Source organism: Hydra vulgaris, chromosome 13 (assembly GCF_038396675.1).
Source record: "Hydra vulgaris chromosome 13, alternate assembly HydraT2T_AEP".
Classification (NCBI taxonomy): Eukaryota; Metazoa; Cnidaria; class Hydrozoa; order Anthoathecata; family Hydridae; genus Hydra; species Hydra vulgaris.
The window spans coordinates 38,522,030-38,540,723 of record NC_088932.1 but is presented as its reverse complement, the minus strand read 5'-3'; the positions used below and the strand labels follow the sequence as shown (position 1 = coordinate 38,540,723).

Below are 18,694 nucleotides of genomic sequence, written 5' to 3'. Positions count from 1 at the left end.
GAGATGCAACATTACGACTATGTGATAATGGTTGGAGGTTGGCAGCAAGAACATGTTCAACTATGTTTACAATGCATTTTTGCACCTTGTCTAAAAGAGAGGGCATAATTGGAAGATACACCCCAGTTTCCAAGAAAGATCGGAAGTAAGAATTAATTCTAGAAGATGAAGGGTATAGGAATCATTGAGTACATTACCGTTCATAAATATAGAAAGATCTAAATTATTACAATAATGATTGGCTGAAAAAAAATTTATCTGAATTAAAGTTTATCAGCCACTGTGAGCCCCATACTGTAGCAGAAGTGAGATCCATTTCAAGCTCAAATGCCCCCTCCCAGCAATCAGAGAGTGTTAGCTTCTTATCAAGACAAGAATAAATGGTAGTATCATCAGCAAACAATGCCACCTTAGATGTGAGAATATCTGGGAGCTTATTAATGTAAATTAAAAAGAGTATAGGGCAAGGATAGAACCTTGAAGTTACAGGATATGAAGAAGAGTGCTGTCCATCGAGGACACTTTTATACTATGATTGGAAGGGAAGGATTCAATAATCTTTAAGATGTTTGAAAGATGTTACCTGATACATAGTAAGAAAAAAGTTTATGGAGAAGACCAGCATGCCAAAATTTATCAAAAGTTTTGGAAATGTCAAAAACGATAGCCTTAACCTCTCCACCTCTATTTAATGCATGATGAAACCTATCGGTTATTACTGTTAGCAAATCAGCTGTCGAACGAGAATATTGAAATCCATATTGATGATCAGAAAGTAAGTTATTAGATCAAGATGAGAGATTAAGTCTTCTTCCTATCATAAACCTTGTTTATGATAGGGAAAAGACTAATCTTGTTTTCTAGCAAGCTGGAAAACAAGACTGATAAGCACTTGTTAAATAGTTTTGAAAGTGTAGATGACAACTTCGAAGAACACTTCCGCAAGACTATAATAGGTATGTCGTCCAGACCACAAGATGTAGAATAGTCTAAGCAGGAAATTACTTTAGATACAGAAGCTGGAGTAATACGAATGTCAAGCAATGGATCAACCTGTTTGTTGGTTATATCAGGAAGAACGCAACTAATGGAATCAAGATATGATATTGTTGAAAAGTTCTGATGATGAAGAAGAATGAGATAATAGTTTTAGAGAGATTAAACTGTGATCAAGTCGAGTAGAAAAGGAAAATAATTTGGGTTGTCTGGAAAGCGAGTTGGAAAGTTGACTTTTTGAGTTAAGGATTGAGAAAGACAAAAGTTATGAGCCTTAACGGCAGGGTTAATTTGGAACAGCCAAGACTTTACATCTGACCCTAATCATGACCCTTGTCACCCAAAGCCTTTTCCTTGCTTGATCTATTTTTCTATTTATGGGAGGGTACCTTGTTTTAGATGTTATTGCAACATGCCCAAAAAAGCTAACAAATAATTTTAATTTATGTCACTGAACACATGCTGCAACTGAAAAAATACCTTAATAGAAATTTGCTTTTGTTATTAAACATTTTTTTATTTTATGTTGTTTTTTAACTTTTTTTTTTTTTTATATTTCTTTTTTTTATTTTTATTTTTTAATATATATTTATACATTTAAGTATACTCGTAACTCAATTATGAAGAGACGAGAGCAGCGGAGTGTATATACAATAACTTTGAGTTTTGGTTTGGACAGACAGTCTTGATCAAAAGAAAAGTATATATAAGTACAAATATCTTGTGCTTTTAATAATTTTTAATATGAGCAAAAATTAGTGTAGAAGATAACCCAAATGTAAATCTAAGGGTATTTGTCTTATCAAGGGCATTGTCTTAATTGACATATAATAGTTATGCTTCATTTATATTTAATTTAATTTTTTTCTATTTATTTGCATTTATCTGAAAATAGCTTGCTCGCAAAGTCTAGTTATCAAAATAAAATATTTAACATGGAAACCTTGGGGAGAAGAAAGAAGGTAAACCGTAAAGAACATTCGCAAGTTTGTGCTATAAATCGATTAGAAAGAAAAAGACCTAAAACTTCAATTTTCCTTTGCCCTGTATGTTCTTTAACTATTCGTGGAAAGCATGAATTTGAGAGACATTATAAAGAGGAGATAAAAATGACATCACTAAGAGATTTAGGTCAACAAATTAAAACCAAAACAACTTTAAAAAAAAAAAATTATTTAACTGATGATGAAGAAAGTTCTTCAGAAAAAATGCTTTTAGAAGATAGGGAAGAAGCTCTACAAAATATTAAAAAGAGAAAGTATTCCAGATATTCAAATATGTATATAATGTCACTAAGTAACCAAAAACTGATTGAAAAAAGTCGCTCAGAACATACAGACAAAGAAACTACCGAGTATGCTGCTCAAGAAATAACTCATTCAGTAGAAGAAGAAGATAACTATATATCTTGTGTTGTATGCAATGAGTTTTTAAATCCAACAAATGACTGTACTTTAAACCATTTGTCAAAATGTCTATCACGAAAAAAGAATGAGTTTAATATATACATTAGTAGTGATGATGAACAAGATGAAGTAGTTGAAGAGTTTTCTTGGGCTGGGCAAACATGGATTCGAACAAGTTCTTTAGTTGATAGTGAATTTTTACGACGAGAAGGAAAACTCATGAGATTGGAAATGGAAGATGGTGATGAAGAATTAGACGTTGACGGGGATACTTTAGAAGAAAATTTTGGTATTTCACAGTATCTTTTCATTTATTTGTTAAATAAATTTAATATTATAAATTTTTTGTTTTTTAATGAAATAAAATAAAACTAGTTTATTCTTGGCTGTAACATCAATTTTATTATGTTATTAATGATAAATGATAATGATAAGTAATTATATTACTTCATATTTGATACTATGTTTTTTCAAAATAAATTGTGAGTATTTTATAATTTTTTTTTTGGTGGTTTGAGTTTTATATTTAAAAGTTTATCAAATTTTCTTACCATTTTTGTTTATGAAATTTAACAATTTCGGGTTTAAATTTATATAATGAGGATTCAAATAATAAGTTTCTTTTATGTTGCAATTTATTCCATCCATTCATCCTAAGCTGAGCTCCATTTCTAAATATGTTTTTATTCAAAATCGAGCTCTAGTTCTAGTTTTAGCGTCCAGGCTCAAACTTCACTTTTATACTTTTTTCATACTTATTTAGTACTAATTATCAATTTAATTTAAGTTAATTTCGTTATAAATTATGTGCAGGTCAATAGAAATTTATGTTCAACTCATAAGAAATTAATGTTTAGTATATAGTGTAAATGTAATTCCAGTGCATTTCTATTTTCTTTTCTTTTTTTAAAGTTAACTTAAGCGTTAAATATATAATTTATTAGATGGTCATAAATATAATTATATTAGATTAAATAAAAAATTTTGTTTTTTTAATGCTTTTTTTTTATTATTAAATTTAACTTTTGAGATTAAAACTATAGAGAACTTTTAAGATTTTAATTTTTTTAAGTTCTGTAATTTATTTTATTGTTCAACTAAAATAATATAATAAAAATTTATAATATAAATTTATATATTTTAGTATCATGATTGTTTAAAACCATTTTTCTATTAGAATAAAAAAATATTTGTCTTAACATTTTTCTTTTTAAATAAGGTTTTCTGATGCAGATATAATTTTATGTAGTTCTTCGTCATTATCTGATAAAAACCAGAAGTCGCTATCTTCTAAAGAAGAATTCCCTACCAGAGATAAACCCGCTTCAACTGGTGAAGAATTTTTAAGCCTCGAGCAACTGGAAAAAAGCGCGGGTGCCAACTCAGAAAAACTTATAGAATTATTAAAATTCGAAATACGGAAGCTAGGCACCCATTTAGACAATGCTTTGAAATGTTCGATATGTGTTGGTCCATATATAAATCCTTTGGTGTCAACAAGTTGCTGGCATGTATGCTGTACCGATTGTTGGCTGCGTTCTCTTGGAACTAAGAAAATGTGCCCCATATGTGGGAGCATTGTATCCTCTGCATACCTTAGAAAAATCTTTTTATAAATAAAATCCTCTTTTTTTAACGGCGCAAACTTGTTAAAGTGCTCTGGAGCGTTAATGTCCCAATCACTTAGAAAAAATCAGGGAATTCAGATATCTGCAAAAATATCAGGGAGTAGTCAGGAAAATAGGGTTAAGTTTTGAAAAAAAACCACACAAAAATCAAGGATAATGGTTCTTCATCAAACTTACGTAACTTAATTAAGTTTTATATCGCAAACGTAATATAAAGTTATATTATTATATTTTAGATGGGGACTGTATTAACGTTTAAATTTTTGCAATTAAAAAAGATTTTCCAAAAGAACCTAAGTCTAATTTTTCTGAAGTTGAGTTAGAGTAACTTTAAATTAAATAAGGTAGAAAAACAGGTAGTGGATCAGGGAAAAATTAAAGAAATCCACCTTATAATTTTTTCAGACACCCTGCTATGTTGATTAGAATAATTTTCAGAAATTAAACTTTGTTAAATTTTAGTGCAATTTATTAAAAAGAAAAAAAAATTTAAAAAAAAAGAAAGTTGTAGTTATTAAAATGAAATTTATAATAAATCTTAAATTAATAATGATAAATCTAAAATTAATCATGATAAATCTGAAATTAATAATCTAAAATTAATAGTGATAAATCTAAAATTTGAACTTGCTAAAGTCGTTGAAAATTTAAGCCTAGTTTATTGCCTTCAGCTTTTATATTGAATAATTTAACCACTGCCTTTACCGCTATTCGATTAATTTTGGTAATGCGGTAATTTTCGATATTTAAATAAGAAGTCGGGGGCGCGTAATTACGAACGCGATATTTAGTTAGGTAATTTATCGAGCAATTTATCGCTGGACGATTTATTGTAAATAGAATTTTATCAAAAATAATTTAGTGCCATAAGATGCAATTTTTATCGCATAATCGAAAAAAATTGTTTTTCTGCAAACTACCAGTGCTTAGAATAATTTATTAACAAAAGATATGAAAGTTATAAACAAAAAAAAATTATTTTCAAATATTTGTTTACTTATCGGCTGAAATAAAAAGAATTAAATTATTACGGAGATATTAGAAATAAGTAAACCCTGCGATTGTGCTTTGAATATTTATGTTATTTAATGTTTAATAAAAACGGTAAGGTGGCATGAGCGGTAACGGGGGAAAATGAAACTGAAATGTTATCTAAAATGTTTTTATAAATTGTTATAAGTATTTTTATTTAAAACTCATTAAAAATCCATAATGGTGGGAAAATGAACAAAAAAGTCTGTAAAATTGACACCGTTATATAACACCTTGTTATATACCACATTTAAACATGCGTTTTTAAAAAATTTTTAAATTACTTTTTTTATCACAACTTTACAAAAATATTAAAAATTTTATTCTGTAGATAAAAAATTTATTTTGTAGATGTAGATTCGTAGTAATAACATTTTATATAACCAAGTTCAAAATAAATCCATTGGTCGACCAGAGCATTATTGTTAAATATGTATTTGCTGAAAAAAAACCATGATGCAAAAAAATCAAGAACTAAAAAAAAATGGATCATTTTGAAGTTTTAAAACTGCTAAAAACCACAAAGTTATTTTTTTCTAATCCTATTCAGCATCGCAGGGTACCATTTTATAAACATTTTCTCCTTTTTCTTTCTTCATTTGATTTTAGGTTCATTTGTTTAACACGAGCAGTGTTTGCTAAAACTGATATTTTAAAAGTTATTGAACCGATTAATTAATATTTTAGCACATTTAATACACCATTTGGACCATCATTATAATAGATCACTGCTGAATGGATATTTATTTCAAAAAAAAATTCTTACAAAATTATTTTTGGGTACAAGAGACCATATCAAATTGTTTAATGCTTCTTTACCCTTGATACCCTTGATTTTTTGAGTAATTTATCAGCTTCTAGATCTTGAACAATAGAAAAAACCAGAGTCTTAATCCATAATAGAGTTGATGCAGATGAATTAACATTTTTTTGTTTTTTTTAGAAATTGACTATTGTGCCCCTATACTTTGAAACCCGTGTCGTCGGCCTTGTTGTATAAGATAAATTGACTAAATTCAGCAAATTGTAATTTGCCAATTTTATAAATTATACTTTAGCATATGGTCACTCTTTTTGTTTGAGCTATAAACGGTGTATTACAATATATATCCATGACACATGACAGCACATGATAGATGAAAACCTTAACTTAGAAGATGGTATATCTTCTAAGTTAAGGCTATTCCTTTATTAACTTCTAAAATAAGTTTCAAATTCAAAAAAAGTTTGTTTCTGCAAAACTTTAGTGTTAAAAAACTTAAAGTTTTAAGGTTTTGGCAACCGCAGTTTGTATAAATATGCAAGCGTTTCACTGCCTCATTAGAGAAACGAATCAATTGTTCAAACGTTTCGCCACCATGTTTAAGAAATTAAATTTATTGTACTCGAAATTTCTTTAAAAAATAATTATATCAAAATTTCAGCAGTGTATGTTTTATTCACAAATTAAGAATAATGAATGATGCTTCAAATAAAACATATTAAAAAAATGATTTTTATTCCATTTTAAACAGTTTTTTGTTATAAATATAAGTTATCTAAACGGCTCAAAAGTTATCTAAGCAATAGAAAACTATACAGAGCACACAAAGAAGGAAAAACTGATTACTTGACTATAACTTGCGGTGTTCACCAAGACTCAATTCTGGATCCACTGTTGTTCCTTATTTATGTAAACAACTTCCATAAGTTTTCAAACGTTTTAAATTCAGTTTTATTTGCAGATGACACAAATTTATTTTATTCTAATGGAGATGTCAGCCTTTTATTTAAAATAGTAAACAAGGAATTTTTAAATCTAGCGAAATGGTTTAAGGCAAACAAATTGTCCTTAAATTTAGATAAAATTAAGTATACTTTTTTTCATAGAATTCACGGTAAAGAACATATTCCATTAAAACTTCCTGATCTTTATATTGGTAACTCTAAAATAATTAGAGAGTCACCATTAAAGTTTTTAGGAGTGATGCTTGACGAAAACCTGACATGGAGAGAACACATAAGAACGTTAGAAGATAAAATTTTTAAAACTATTGGTATTCTATACAAAGCTAAGCAATTTTTAAACCAAAACTGTTTAAAAATCTTATATTTTCCCCTCATACATTGTTATATAAACTTTGCAAATGTTGCATGGTGCAGCTCTAATGTAAGTAAAGTTAAAAAAATTGCTTAGTAGACAAAAAAACGCTGTCAGAATTATTTCAGGTGCAGGTCATTTTACACATTCTAAAGAACTCTTTAAAAATCATCACATACTTAATTTTTTTTAGTTGAACCTTTATCAAATTCTTATATTTATGTATAAATTTCATCATAAAGTAACTCCTGTAATATTTAATACACTTTTCAATAAAATTAACCACGAGTACCCTACAAGATTTTCAAATTACAACTATGAGGAACCTAAAATGCACTATTTGGTTACTAAATTTTCTATTTCCATCAGAGGTCCTAAATTATAGAACACTTTATTAAATAACCAGCTGAAAAACTGTTCTTCACTTTCTCTATTCAAACAAAAACTTCTTAACGATGTTAATGAATTAAATTCTTTTTAAGATCCTTCTTTTTTTTCGTCTTTTTTTTTTTTTTTTTTTTTCTTCTTTTTTAACAACTATCTTATTAACTGGTCTTTAATTTAAATTGTTCTTAAGTTCTCCTATTAACTTATTTTTAATTTTTAGGTGTAATTATTATTATTATTATAATTATTTTTTTTATCATTTTTTTTTTACGATTTTCTTTTGATTATAGATTAGTTACTCGTCTTAACATACTTGCAAAATTTGTATTTTTTATATGGTACAAAGTAATTTTATGTTTACATTTTAATGATTGGACACGTTTGCTGATGAAAGCACGTCAATGCGTAGTGATAAAGTATTGTCATGTTTTTATTTATATAAAATTTATATAAAATTTTATTTATATAAAACGGCATTGTATTCTTTTTTAATGACAAAATAAAATAAAATAAATAAAAATTAAATAAATCTTACGTACACTAATATTGCTTCGGGAAGCAGACACAAGACAAAATTAATGTCTCTTGATAGACGGCAGAAACATGCTTCTAGAATAATATATCATAAAAACAAATATACACATGTTAAACCTCTATTAAAATAATGAAAGCGCTAAACATATATCAAATTAATATCTATGCTAATATACTATTTATGCTAAAATACAAAATGGGATTAGTTTTACCACAATTTACAGAAAACTTATTTCATTCAATTACCAAAAGTTTAACACAAGAGCAACTGGTAACTTTATTCCGAAATAAAAAAAAGACTCTTAACTCTTTATCTCGGCCCCTATTTATATAATAAATTAATTCCGAAATACGCCTTAATTACTTTTACTGACAATATATTTTCTTTAATATCCAAACTTAAAAATTATATATATATATATATACTTTTATATATATATATAGCTTTCAAAAATTATGAGCATAAAAAGTTTAAACCCCTCAATTTGAGGGGGTTATAAATTTTATATGGTCATTATTTTTGAACGCTGAAAGATAATACTATGAAACTTATAATTTATCGATGAATATAAGTCTAGTTGAGAACAGTACAAAAAATATTTCATCAACTTGTTGCTCTCACGTTTGGGGCAGGTGAGTACAAAATTAGGGGCTTTTTTGTTCCCAGCCTCCAATCATCGCAATTTTTTGCAAAGCATCCTTATTTGACATAAGTATAAATATATAAATGTTTGGCGTTTGCTCAATGTCTGGAAGTTAGCTACCTCAAAGACCTATATATATATATAATAAATATTAAAATAATATTAAAATATAGAAATAAATATTAAAAATATAGAAAAAATTATCACAAGCAAACTAGAAGAACAAAAAAAAAGGTATACTAGCAGAAACGGAGAGATTACTCAAAGATCATGAAAAAAACTTCACTACAATAATAAGTTCGAATTTCAAAATAATAACAGCAAGGTTAGACAAAATGGACGCTGAAATAAACAATAACAAGTTAAATATCAGAAGAGTTGAAAATGAAGTTGACGAAATAAAAGTCAGCTTAAATTTCCAAGAAGAAAAAGCTAGGGATGAACTTATTCATATAAAAACAAAATATGATAATGAAATTTTGATGTTGTAAAAAAAATCTATTGACTTAGAGAATCGCTCGAGACGTAATAACTTACGTATCGATAGCATAAAAAAAAACCCTGAAGAAAACTGGAGTGATTGTGAGAAGGCTGTAAAAGACATCTTTAAAACAAAGCTAAATATATTAAGTGAAGTAGTTGTGGAACGAGCGCACCGAGTCGGTGCAGTTAAAGATAATAAAATACCAACATCAATCGTTTTAAAGCTTTTGAATTATCATGATAAAAATAAAATATTAGGCTCAGTAAATAAACTTAAAGAAACCGGTATTTATATTAATGAAGATTATGCAAAAGAAACGATGTTAGAAAGAAAGAAGCTTTGGGAAGAAGTTAAACGATTACGAAACGAAGGTAAATTTGCAGTTATTAAACTTGATAAAATTTGTTGTAGAGATTTTAGAAAGTAAACGCGCGAAGATTTATTAAGCGAAGCGCTATTTTGACGATTTTAAATAATGACTAACTTAACAATAGATTTTGAAAAATTACACTTTAATGTTTTCAATTCAGCAAATATTTTACTTAATGATATTTCTGACGCTGATTTGCATTTTTTTAAAGAAAACAATTTTAGTTCATCCTTTTTTTAAATAAAAACTTTTAAAAGTGAACTAAAAACCTTAAAGAGTAATTTTACTGTAATACACATTAACATAAGAAGTATAAATAGCAATATGGATAAGCTAAAACATTTTCTTATCGAATTCGATTATCTATTCAGTATGATATGCCTAACAGAAACGTGTTATGACGAATCATGCAGAATAAATTCAAAAATAAATATGATATGCCTAACAGAAACGTGTTATGACGAATCATGCAGAATAAATTCAAGTTTAGAAATTCCTAACTACAAATTATTATCATCTGAAAGAAAAACTAACAAAAGGGGAGGTGGAGTTATAACTTATATTAGGAATGATCAAGTTACCAAAATTAGAGATGACCTTTCGATCTCAGATGCCGATAGTGACGTTTTTACAATTGAAATAACTAGCAACAAATCAAAAAACATACTGGTCGCCAAATGTTACCGGCGACCTGAAGGTGATTTATTTAAATTTTCCAATCATTTAAAACAAATTTTTATAAAAAACAACAATGAGAAAAAAAAATATTCTGTATTGGAGACATAAACATAGATTGTTTACAATATGATGAACATGCCAATACTAAACTTTTTGTTGACGAAATGCTTCAACATTACATCTTCCCAATTATTAACAAGCCAACTCGAGTAACTCCAACTTCAATCACTGCAATAGACAATATATTAACTAATTCATTGTTTGATACTTCTCTAAAGGCAGGAATAATAAAGGCAGATATATCTGATCATTTTCCTATTTTCTTCTCCTTGACGCAAGATATAAAATCTAATAATAGTTGTAAAATTATAACTTATAAAAGAAAAATCAGCAAATTTGCTATTCAACAATTTAAAGACTCACTGTCGGCAGAAGAGTGGGATAAAATATACCATGAATGCAATCTTGGGCACACTTACTCTGCTTATAATAACTTCGAAAAAGTTTTCCTAAAAAGCTATAATATGCACTTCCCAATTAAAGTAAAATTAATAAAAGAAAAACACTTAAAATGTCCATGGATCACCAAAGGTATTAAAAAATCCTCAAAAAAAAACAAAAGCTTTATATCAAATACTTAAAAAATAGAAATGAGGCAAACCTAAATGTTTACAAACAGTATAAAAACTTGTTTGAAAAAATTTTAAAAAATTCAAAGAAAAACTATTACTCAAATAAAATAAAAAACACAAATGGTGATATTAGGAAAACTTGGGATATCATGAAAGAAATAATTGGGATAATAACCTGCAAAATAAATAGTTTACCTGCTCAAATTTTCATAGATAATAAAGAGAATGACAATAATAATGCAATTTCAGAAAAATTTAATAGTTTTTTTGTCAACATAGGCCCAAATCTAGCTTCAAAAGTCAATTGTCCAAACAACTCATTTGAAACATATCTAACTAGTGTCAACAACGAATTATTATTTAAAGAACTAAAAATTGATGAACTCGAAAATGCAATAAGCTCTCTTAAAACAAACAAGTCTCCAGGTATAGATGACATTTGCAGTAATATCGTCGTCAATGTCTTTTCGGAGATACGCAAACCTATTTTCGAAATATTTAAATCATCAATTATAACAGGAACTGTACCAGATAAATTAAAAGTAGCTAAAATTGTACCTATTTTTAAAACCGGTGAAACATTTCTAATAAACAATTACAGACCAATCTCAATACTTCCAACCTTTTCTAAAATACTTGAAAGAATAATCTACAATAGATTATATGAATACCTAATTCAAAACAAGTTCTTAAATAAAAAAAAATTCGGCTTTCAAGCACAGCACTCAACAGAACATGCAATTTTAGATTTAGTTAATAGCATAAGTGATTCTTTTAATAAAAAGCAATTTGTATTAGGAACTTTTATAGACCTATCCAAAGCATTTGACGCAATTAATCATGATATCTTAATTAAAAAAATGGAAAAATACGGAATAAAAAATACTAGCCTAGATTGCTTGAAAAGTTATCTGTGCAACAGACAACAATGTGTTATTTCGAACGATAATAAATATTCTAATTTACTAAAAATAAAATGCAGAGTTCCCCAAGGTTCCATTCTTGGTCCTCTTTTATTTTTAATTTATATTAACGATCTTCCACAATCACTAAAAAAAACTTGATGCAATAATGTTTGCTGATGACACAAATTTATTTTATTCATCAGCATCAATTGAAAATCTCTTTGAATCTGCAAATAATGACCTTGAGAGTCTAAACATTTGGTTTAAAGTAAATAAATTATCTTTAAATCAAGAAAAAACAAAATACATCTTGTTTCATTCCAACCAGCAAAAAAACAAAATACCGAGCATGCTACCATTACTAAAAATTGATAACATAAACATCGAAAGAACTGAAACTATTAAATTTCTTGGGATAATTATTGACGAAACGGTTTCTTGGAAACTCCATATAAAAACATTAAATACAAAAATATCAAAAAGTATAGGCATACGTTACAAAGTCAAAACTATACTTTCCCAGGAGAATCTGAAAGTTCTCTACTTTTCTTATATACAAAGTTATCTAACATATGCTAAAATTGCCTGGGGAAGTACAAATAAATCTAAATTAAGTTCTCTATATACACACCAAAAACACGCATCAAGATTGATTTATAATAAAAATAAATTCCCTCATGCCGATCCTTTACTTAAAAACTTGAATGCTTTAAATATCTATCAAATTAACATCTACCAAAATGTTTTATTTATGCTCAAATATAAGCTCGGACTTGTCCCAACTCATTTTACTAATAACTTTTTTCAAACCAACGCCAACAGATATATCACACGAGGAACCGGAAACTTTACATTGCCCATAAAAAAAACAAAATTTTCGAGATTTTCAATTGTATACCGTGGCCCCTATTTATACAACAAAACAATAGCTCAAAATATAGACCTCACTAAATTGGATAATCTTATTGCCCTGAAGAAAAAACTAAAAGATCTCATAATTAACAAAACCAATTTTATCGATATGTATTAAATATAAAAGAACAATTAATATAATAAAATGTAAAAAGAACAATTTAAGCTATAAAAATAAATAAAAAAGAAACAAAACATAAAATATAAAAAGAATAAATAAATAAAAATTGTTAGCAACTATGCATAGTAAAATATTACTGAACAGAAGACCTCAAAAAATTAATGTGTGCCTTTATTCTTTAAATTTTTAGTTTATTTTGTATTTTAAAGGTTCTCGATGAAAAGACTTTTCTTAGTCTTCTGCGAGTTTCCTTACAACTACATAGTACTACTAATATACTACTAATAATGCATGGGTTAATAGCCAGCACTTTATATTATAAACAACGAATTTATTATTTTAACTCGCATGAGTTAAAATGTCAAACGCGCATGCGTAAAACAGCATTGTTAACGCTCTTTAGATATTGTAAATATTTGTGGTGGACATTTATATAAACTGGAGACATGTAAATATTATTTGTTTTTGAAATATATAATAATGATTGTTGTAAAAAAAAAATATATATATATATATATATATATATATATATATATAAAACATTTTAAAAAAATACACAGACACGCAAATCATAATACAACTAGAAAAAACAAAACAAATTTTTATCACAACAATATTTAAAAAATTTGTGCATAAGTATCTCAATGTTTATGTTTATATTGCGTATTACCCCAAGGTTCTCGATGATAAGACTTATTCAGTCTTCTACGAGTTACCTTAACAATATAATCTATCTTATCAATCTCTCATAATATATTTTATTAATGCTTCCTAAATTTAAAATTATTTTATTTTGTATTTTTTATTTTTATTTTTTCTTCTTTATTAATTGAGTGTTATTTTTATTTTTTTATTTTTTTTGTTATTAGATATATTTTAGCAGTATTTGGTTAAATATAATCTTTTGTAACGGAAGTATATTTTGCTTATATTTGATGTGAAAAAAATTGTAACTAATATGTAGCTGTGAAAATATATAGAAAAAAAGCAAAACAAAAAAACGCAATTCGTCAACTTAGCCCCAGTCTCTCCGACTTATTGTTGGTGGCTTATTAGACAAGTTTTCTCTTGAAATCTGACGTACTAATTGTGTCTTAAAATATTTTTTGGTCGTGATAAAAAATAACTTAAAGATTTTCAAAATTTTATTTTAAATTTTATAACATCAAAAATTCTAAAAAAATGATATCTTCTGTTTCTATCTAATCAGCTTTAAATTTTTAGGAAACGCACTGAACAAAAAAAGGAATGTCAGAATTAATTTTATGAACACTTTTATTTTATCATATCATTAAAAATGATAAGGCTCATTTTGGAATATCTATTTGTTTTTCGTATGTTTTAAAAAAATATGTTCTTTAGGAAACTGTTTTAAGTAATTTTTTTTAAAGCTTATTTTTAAAAACCATATTTTATTTATCAAACTTTTATTTCTTAAAGTGTCAAGGTAGAAAATAAAAATGTGATTTTCATTTTCTTTTTATTATTATTTTTTTTCAATGTTTTTTTTATTTTGTGTAGGTTATCTAAAGTTTAAGTATTAGCTACAAAAATAATTTTGTCTCTCATTTAAAAAAAAAATTAAACAGAAAGAAAAAAATACTACTTTACCAACTTTATTTGATGAAGTTAATAGTGCGGTGTCAGCAAACTCATGTAGGCATTGCACAATATTTTATAATTAGCGTATTTTAAATTTATATTTTACATTTATTATGTAAAATAAATTAATTATAAATGTTAACTCTTTTGTCGAATGTTTAAAAAACTTTTTTTAAGTCTGCTTTTAATTGCTACTTTTTTGATGCATCGATATGGTCTATGACTGTTTGTCATAAAGCGTATATATAAAATATATCATTATAAATATATAATATATTATTATTATTATTATATATATATGTGTGTGTGTGTGTGTGTGTGTGTGTGTGTGTGTGTGTGTGTGTGTGTGTGTGTGTGTGTGTGTGTATAATATATCATTATATATATGCAAGTGCGGATCCATAGTGTGTGTGTGTGTGGGGGGGGGGGGGGGGGGGTTCAGTGTTGCGATCGCTCCCCTTAGATATTTTGAAAAGAATTTTTTTTTTTTAATTTGCATATTTCTCTGAGCAATTGTTGGAAAACGTAAGCAAATTAGGGAGATTGTTTAAATGTGATAAAAATTTTTGACAAGTTTGTGTTTAAAAAAATCAAACTGACGGGATATCGTATATGTCGTATATATATTTCATAGTTACATAGATTAAAACTGTGAAAGACTGATATTCTAAAAAAATTAATTAAAAAAAATAAGAATATCCCCTCCCCTTTTCCTCACTTTACTAAAAAGTTTGGATCAACCAAATCAATCTCCTCTTCTCGCCCCTACCCCCCCCCCCCCATTCTTTTTTAAACAGTCTGGATGCACCGAATCAAAAAAATTTCAAATCAACCCTTACCCCTTACTAGATATTCTGGATCTGCCCCTGTATATATGTATATATAATGACAAGTTTACATAAATTTTTTTTAAGGACATGATAAAGATGTTTTGGCAAAATGATTACAAAACGGTGCATTCATTTATTAACTATTGAAAACAGTGTAATTATCTGATTGTTCAATCAGAATCAAAGTAAAGGTTTCAAATATAATTAAAAAAAAGTTTATACGCAGCTGTATATTTTTACGTCTATTTTATATATACTTATTGTGCGTCATTTAGACTCTGACCTCAAAAAAATATTTGTTCGAATGGTGCTAACAAAATTTGAACAAAAATATCCCAAATATATTAATTTTGCAAATAACTAATTTTAAAGACATAAAAACAAGGACAAACTTTAAAATATGCTTTCCTTATTCCCACTATTATACGACATTTGCTCATCACAAAGCTTTAATTTCGTGTTTAAATTAAAGTTAAACAATTAATTATTTATTAATACTTTAAATTATTTATTTTTACAAATTTATTTAAAGTGGTTATTTAGTAAAAAAAACATTTTTTGATTTCTAACTTTTTCTACAAACCAAAACTAATAGCAAGGCTAAATAATGCTTAATTTAATTTAAAATACTGAAACAAAAATTAATTTACCCTTTTTTATGCTGATTCAACTCATGATTTTTTAACTATTTTTTGTTATTTAATTCATATCATGTTATACTTGGTTGAAAAGCCAGTTAAATTTTATAAAAAGTTAGTTAATGAAATAAAAATTAATCTTTTTAATGAAAATCGAATAAAAAGTTTTTACCATATTATAAGTTTTTACCTTAACTAATTTTGATCATAATTATTTTCATTAGATCCTTCAACACAAAAAAATAAAATTAAAAAATTAAAAAATACTGCCATTGTAATAATGTTAGTATTAATAAATTATGTAACATTAAAATAAAATAAAATAAATTTTAAATTCCTATATAGTTAATATTGTTTAGAATTATTACAAAGAAATATTTTTAAATATTTATTTTTGAGCTAATAAAAATAACCGATGTAATGTATTTTAGACAGGTCCGCTTACTTAATATAATGATAAGTTGCTTTTTTTGCTAATCTAAAGTTACAATCATTTTTCTCTCTTTTTTTTCTTTAAAAATTTATCTCACAATTAATGACGTCAAATGATTTTTGATTTCGCGTTACAAACATCGCCGTCATTTAAATTTTAACCAAGTTTAAAATTTATTTACTAAAATGACGAGCAAAACAACAGAAAAAGGGTAATAAAGTAAATTTGTTAAATTTTTATGATGCTTATGATGATCTTGCATAAATTGGTTATTGTTTATAACAATTTTGTAAATTGTTTTTAGCGGATTTATGGGTTTTCTGTGTAGACAAAATGTGCGCTGTAAAAACTTACCTTTTTCTGCTAAATTACATATTTTTCGTGAATCAAATCAGTTAAAAACGCAAAGTGTGCCCAACTACTTATGTTCAAAGGCAACAAAACTTTACAACACGCCTAGTCACTACGTGTTACCTCATTTTCCAGTTAAACCAGCGAGAAATCAAAGTCTTCCTATTGACGTTGCAGCAACAAATACAAAGTAACTTTTTCACTATTAGTAAATTTAATTATCTATTGCAATATAAACGTAAAGATTATATTTAACGTTAATTTTTTTATTATTATTTAATACCATTTTTTCAGTATCATAAACAATGAACAACCCGTATGGTAGTTTAGTTTCCATTTAAGATCCGGATCACAATACTTTTTTATTATTTTAGAATATTATTAAATAACGAGTCGACTGTCCCAATTGTTGCTAAAGAAGAACGAGAATACAAGTTACACCGTTGCAAGAAAATGTATAATATTTGCATTAAGAATGATGATTTAACTCCTAATAAACCGGAAAATGTACTTCCGGAAGATAATGTACTTCTTAGTAGAAAATAAAGTACTTAAAATAATTATGATTTTACTTTTCTAGATAAAATTGCGTAAAAACGAAAGCGTTGTTACGTATATTGTATGGTCTGTTTATATTGTGTTGTATCATAATATATTTTGTTAAGAAAATATATTTAGGAAGCATATCTATATATAGATACAGATATATATAGGAGCGCCATAGTCAATTTTAGGGGCCCCGATATAGGTTTGAGGACCTTTTTTTTTTTTTTCTTAGTCATTTTTCACGCTGCGGCACACAAATTTTGATTTATCATGTGAACAATTCTATGTAATTATCTATGTTAAGAACAAGACTTTTAAGTTTTGATTTTTAAGAAAATATATTGTCAGGAAGAGTAATTAAGGTGTATTAATTTGTTATATAAATAGGGGCCACGATTAGAAATAGAGAATTGAGTTTTTTTTTTTCGGGGTGCGATAAAATTACCGGTTGCTCTTGTTTTAAACTTATTTTGTATTTTAGCATAAATAGTATATTAGCATAGATATTAATTTGATAAATGTTCAGTGCCTTCATTTCTTTCAATAGAGGTTTAGCATGTGTATGTTTGTTTTTATGATATATTATTCTAGAAGCATGTTTCCGCCGTTGATAAGAGACATTAATTTTGTCTTGTGAGTGCTTCCCCAAGCAATGTTAGCATATGTACGATGACCATGTTGTTTTGATTGACTAGTTTGTTTTTATGATGTATGTTCACAAATGCCCACGTTTTTTTTTATTTGTAGTGGCCCAAATACAAACATATATATAAATATATATATATATATATATATATATATATATATATATATATATATATATATATATATATATATATATATATATATATATATATATATATATATATAACTTTATTGCATGAATACTACTTACTTAAACACACAATATCCACTAATAATGATTAAATTTAGTTATGTAGTTTTTAATATATATATATATATTTTTTTTTTACATATATAATAATCGTTATTAAATAATAAAAGAACGCGGGAACTCGTAGAAGTTCCCGCGTTTTAACTCGACGACAAGACCTTACGGTCTTGTCGTCGAGTACCGCTAAGAAATGATCGTGTTAAAATTTATAAGATATTTACAAGATAAAAATAAGTCAACGAAGTAAGAAACTTAAAATATTCCGTTACAAATACAAGATACATTATTATATATTACAGTTGTTAATGAAGCATATATAATTTTTATAAATCAATAGTTAAATAGTAAAAAGGAAGATCACTAAAAAAAATATATCAAAAGTATATTGTTACATCTTCGATTGTAAAAATGAGTTCTTTAAGCTTTCGTTTAAAAGAAAAGTAGTTACTTTGATGAATAAAATCCTTAGTAAAATTTTTTAAAACTATTTTATTTCATAAGAATGGTCCGCAATAATCAATACAAAATTTAAAAAGATTTGTTTGAAAAATGGGCTGCTTAATAAAATTATCAAAACAAAGAATATTAAA

The 18,694-nt window shown here is 26.6% G+C and overlaps 2 protein-coding genes across 2 annotated transcripts; both read left to right on the top strand.

Annotated features, from left to right (window-relative positions):
- Positions 1–1,853: 1,853 nt before the first annotated feature.
- On the top strand, positions 1,854–4,024 carry LOC101234959 (E3 ubiquitin-protein ligase RNF220). The gene is made up of 2 exons (XM_065815330.1): positions 1,854–2,701; positions 3,622–4,024. The coding sequence occupies exons 1-2, from the start codon at positions 1,932–1,934 to the stop codon at positions 4,016–4,018; spliced, it is 1,167 nt and encodes a 388-aa protein (XP_065671402.1). The 5' UTR covers positions 1,854–1,931; the 3' UTR covers positions 4,019–4,024.
- Positions 4,025–16,405: 12,381 nt separating this feature from the next.
- Positions 16,406–17,223, top strand: LOC100200603 (uncharacterized). The gene is made up of 3 exons (XM_065815328.1): positions 16,406–16,523; positions 16,617–16,853; positions 17,038–17,223. The coding sequence occupies exons 1-3, from the start codon at positions 16,498–16,500 to the stop codon at positions 17,207–17,209; spliced, it is 435 nt and encodes a 144-aa protein (XP_065671400.1). The 5' UTR covers positions 16,406–16,497; the 3' UTR covers positions 17,210–17,223.
- Positions 17,224–18,694: the final 1,471 nt, after the last annotated feature.

Excerpts from the sequence above, each read along its gene's own strand:
- LOC101234959 (XM_065815330.1), top strand. The coding sequence starts at position 1,932 with ATGGAAACCTTGGGGAGAAGAAAGAAGGTAAACCGTAAAGAACATTCG. Across the intron at positions 2,702-3,621 it reads GAAAATTTTGGTATTTCACA|GTTTTCTGATGCAGATATAA; the intron begins GTATCTTTTCAT and ends TTTTTAAATAAG.
- LOC100200603 (XM_065815328.1), top strand. The coding sequence starts at position 16,498 with ATGACGAGCAAAACAACAGAAAAAGG. Across the intron at positions 16,524-16,616 it reads AGCAAAACAACAGAAAAAGG|CGGATTTATGGGTTTTCTGT; the intron begins GTAATAAAGTAA and ends AATTGTTTTTAG. Across the intron at positions 16,854-17,037 it reads GTTGCAGCAACAAATACAAA|AATATTATTAAATAACGAGT; the intron begins GTAACTTTTTCA and ends TTATTATTTTAG.